The 3,103-nt window shown below is 53.5% G+C and overlaps 1 protein-coding gene across 3 annotated transcripts in view; it reads left to right on the top strand.

Annotated features, from left to right (window-relative positions):
• ZNF341 (zinc finger protein 341) overlaps positions 1-3,103 on the top strand; it is an 18,748-nt gene that overhangs the window by 2,951 nt on the left and 12,694 nt on the right. For all 3 annotated transcript variants that reach the window (XM_009998379.1, XM_009998380.1, XM_009998378.1), the window contains exons 3-4: positions 122-274; positions 1,717-1,956. In XM_009998379.1, coding sequence (XP_009996681.1) covers positions 122-274; positions 1,717-1,956 — 393 coding nt within the window. The remainder of the gene's footprint in view (positions 1-121; positions 275-1,716; positions 1,957-3,103) is intronic.

Genomic DNA, 3,103 nt, shown 5'->3' with positions numbered 1-3,103 from the left:
AATGGCTGTGGCACAGGGGAGGCTGTGAGAGCAGCCTCTGATGTTCAGTAAAAAGCAGTGTCATCATTTTGTTTTGTTGTTTCTTGTTGCTGGTCAGTGAGGCACCTTTTGTCTTTTTCAGCAAATTTCTACGTACATCACAGTTCCCCCATCCCCTCTGATCCAGACCCTGGTGCAGGGGAACATCTTGGTCAGTGATGAGGTGCTGATGTCAGCCATGTCTGCCTTTACATCCCTGGACCAGCCCATGCCAGCAGTGCAGCCCCCAGGACAGGTAAGGAGCCCAGGGTGTCACCTGCACAGCAGGAGAGTCCTGTTGGTCACTGAGACTGGAGATCTGCTTCAGTGCTGAACCATGGAGTCATAGAATGGAGAAGGTTGGAAGGGACCTTAAAGATCATCAGGTTCCAACCTCCCTGCTCTTAGCAGGGACACCTCCCACCAGCCCAGGTTGCTCCAAGCCCCATCCAACCTGCCCTTCAACACTGCCAGGGATGGGGCAGCCACAGCTTCCCTGGGCAACCTGTTCCAGGGTCTCACCACCCTCATGGTGGAGAATTTCTTCTTAATATCTAACCTAAATCTCCCCTTTCAGTTTAAAAGCATTACCCCCTTGTCCCATCACTGCCCTCTCTGGTGAAAGTCCCTCCCCAGCTCTCCTGGAGCCTCTTCAGGCACTGGAAGGTGCTCTAAGGTCTCCCTGGAGCCTTCTCTTCTCCAGGCTGAACACCCCAACTCCCTCAGCCTGTCTTCAGAGCAGAGCTGCTCCAGCTTGGATCATCTCCATGGCCTCCTCTGGCCCCTCTCCAACAGCTCCATGTCTCTTCTATGCTGAGGGCTCCAAAGCTGGACACAACACTCCAGCTGGTGTCTCACCAGAGCAGAGCAGAGGGGCAGAATCCCCTCCCTGGCCCTGCTGGTCACACTTCTGTTGAGGCAGCCGAGGACATAGTTGCCCCTCTGGGCTCCAGCACTCATTGGGGGTTCATGTCCAGCTTCTCATCTCCTCTCACCCCAAGTCCTTCTCCTCAGGGCTGCTCTCCAGCCACTCTCCCCCCAGCCTGGCTTTGTGCCTGGGGTTGTGCTGACCCAGGGGCAGGACCTTTCACTTGGCCTTAATTAACTTCAAGAGGTTGGTAGTGGCCCACCTCTCCAGCCTGTCAAGGTCCCTCTGGATGGCAGTGTATCCTGGGCAGCCTCCCAACATGATGGCCAGATTTGGGAAGGAGTGATGGATAAATAACAGGACAGCTCCAGGACCTGCTGTCATCCTTGGTGCTGGATGCCCAAACCCATGTGACTTGGTCTCTCCAGCTTTTTTTGAGCCCCCATATAATGTTTGACTTCCAGAGCCTTTGTCAGTTTGCTCCACAGATCCCTCTCCTCCTGGGATGGTTGTTTTGGGTTCTCCCTGGGGGCTGGACAAGTTCTGTACACTCTCCATGCTCTGAGAATGTTCTTTGTAACTGGAAGGGTTAAAAGCTTTTAAAACAAAGCAAAAAAAAAAAAAAAAAAAGAAGCAGTGGGGCTTGAGCACCTGGTTTTGGTGGTGCTGGTTGGGATTGGGATTGGGATTGGGATTGGGATTGGGATTGGGATTGGGATTGGGATTGGGATTGGGAATGGGATTGGGACTGGGAGGGAGCAGCCCCTCCACCTCATCGCAGCTGCAATTTCAACATCTTGTCTGTCTGTCTCTCCCTCTGCTGGCTCTAGAGCAGTCTGAATATGCATCCGGGGACTGGCTACCTCTCCCAGCCCCCCCCTCCTCCTCCCCCTCCCCAGCCTCCCCCTCCCCAGCCTCCCCCAGCTGCCCCCCCCAGCCTGGGGGCTCCAGGGCAGCCCAGCGCCGGCAGCAGCAGCGTGGTCGAGGTGTACAGTGCTCCTGCTCCCATGGCAGCAACCAGCACTGTGGAGATCCAGACTCTGGGAATGCCACCCTATCCACCCATGGAGGTAAGGACAGGGGTTGTCCCCAGGGGCCCTGCTAACGAGCCAGGCTGCTCGGGAGTTGCCTGGGCAGGGAATCATAGGATCACAGAATGGTTTGGGTGGGAAATGATCTTTAAAGGTCACCCAGTCCCACCCCCCTGCAGTGAGAATCTTCAACTAGACCAGGTTGCTTAGAGCCCTGTCCAACCTGAGCTGGAATGGTTCTTGGGATGGGACATCTACCACTTCTCTGAGCAACCCATGCCAGTGTCTCGCCACTCTCACTGTAGAAAATGTCTTCTTTATATTTATTCCATGTATACCCTCTCTTAGTGTGGAATTAGAGTCTGGGAAGATGTGTTAGGTTAACCGACAATGATTATTTCTTCTGGGAGAAAATCCTGGACAGAAGGATGCCAGCAAGATGATGGAGGCTCTGAGAACAAGAGGAGTGGTTAAGAGGGACAGAGGGCTTGGTTGGCATGGGCTTAAGAGAACTTAATGTCTGCTGTGCTCGAGGAATACATGTGGGTGTTGGGAGTGAGAGAGACCTGAGGTGAGTAGCTGACCTCCCAGAGGGGTGCAGAGCACTGCAGGGTTAGGTAGAGAGAAACTTTCAGTCTAAATATCAATGAACTTGCTGAAGTGAGGCACAGGCTGGGTGGGATCCACTGGTGGTCACTTCTTGGCCTCCACACCAGCATTGCTGTTCACAACAAAACAGAGGTTTATTGGATGTGTCTTTATGGCTGGCATCTGATCTGGAAGTGCCAGTGGTCAGAAATGGGTGGGGATGATGGCTACTTAGTGCTCTGTTGATTTATCAGGGTGGGCAGCAGAAGAGCCCTCAGATCCTCTCACCCCAGACTGATGCCTCTGTCTTTTCTCTAAGCGTCCTTTTCTAATACTGGTGCTGATGTAAACAACCACGCTTTGCTGCCTGGAGTTTTCTTGTGCTTTCCTTCCTTCTGCAGTCCTACCAGGGCAGGCAGCAGGGCCTGGAGGTCCCTGCCTCAGGTATGGTGTGAACCCACAGGGTCAGGGGTGACCGAATGGTAACCTGTCCAGAGGGATCAGAAACTGTTCTACATATAAGATATGGATGAGAGACTCGATGGCTCCTTCAGTGTTTCTTTGCGGTCGTCTTCCTGCTGTAATAAATCCTGGAGCT

Source organism: Chaetura pelagica, unplaced genomic scaffold (genome assembly GCF_000747805.2).
Source record: "Chaetura pelagica isolate M959 unplaced genomic scaffold, ChaPel_1.0 scaffold415, whole genome shotgun sequence".
Classification (NCBI taxonomy): Eukaryota; Metazoa; Chordata; class Aves; order Apodiformes; family Apodidae; genus Chaetura; species Chaetura pelagica.
The sequence above is the reverse complement of the archived record's forward strand: the minus strand, read 5'-3'. Positions and strand labels throughout refer to the sequence as shown.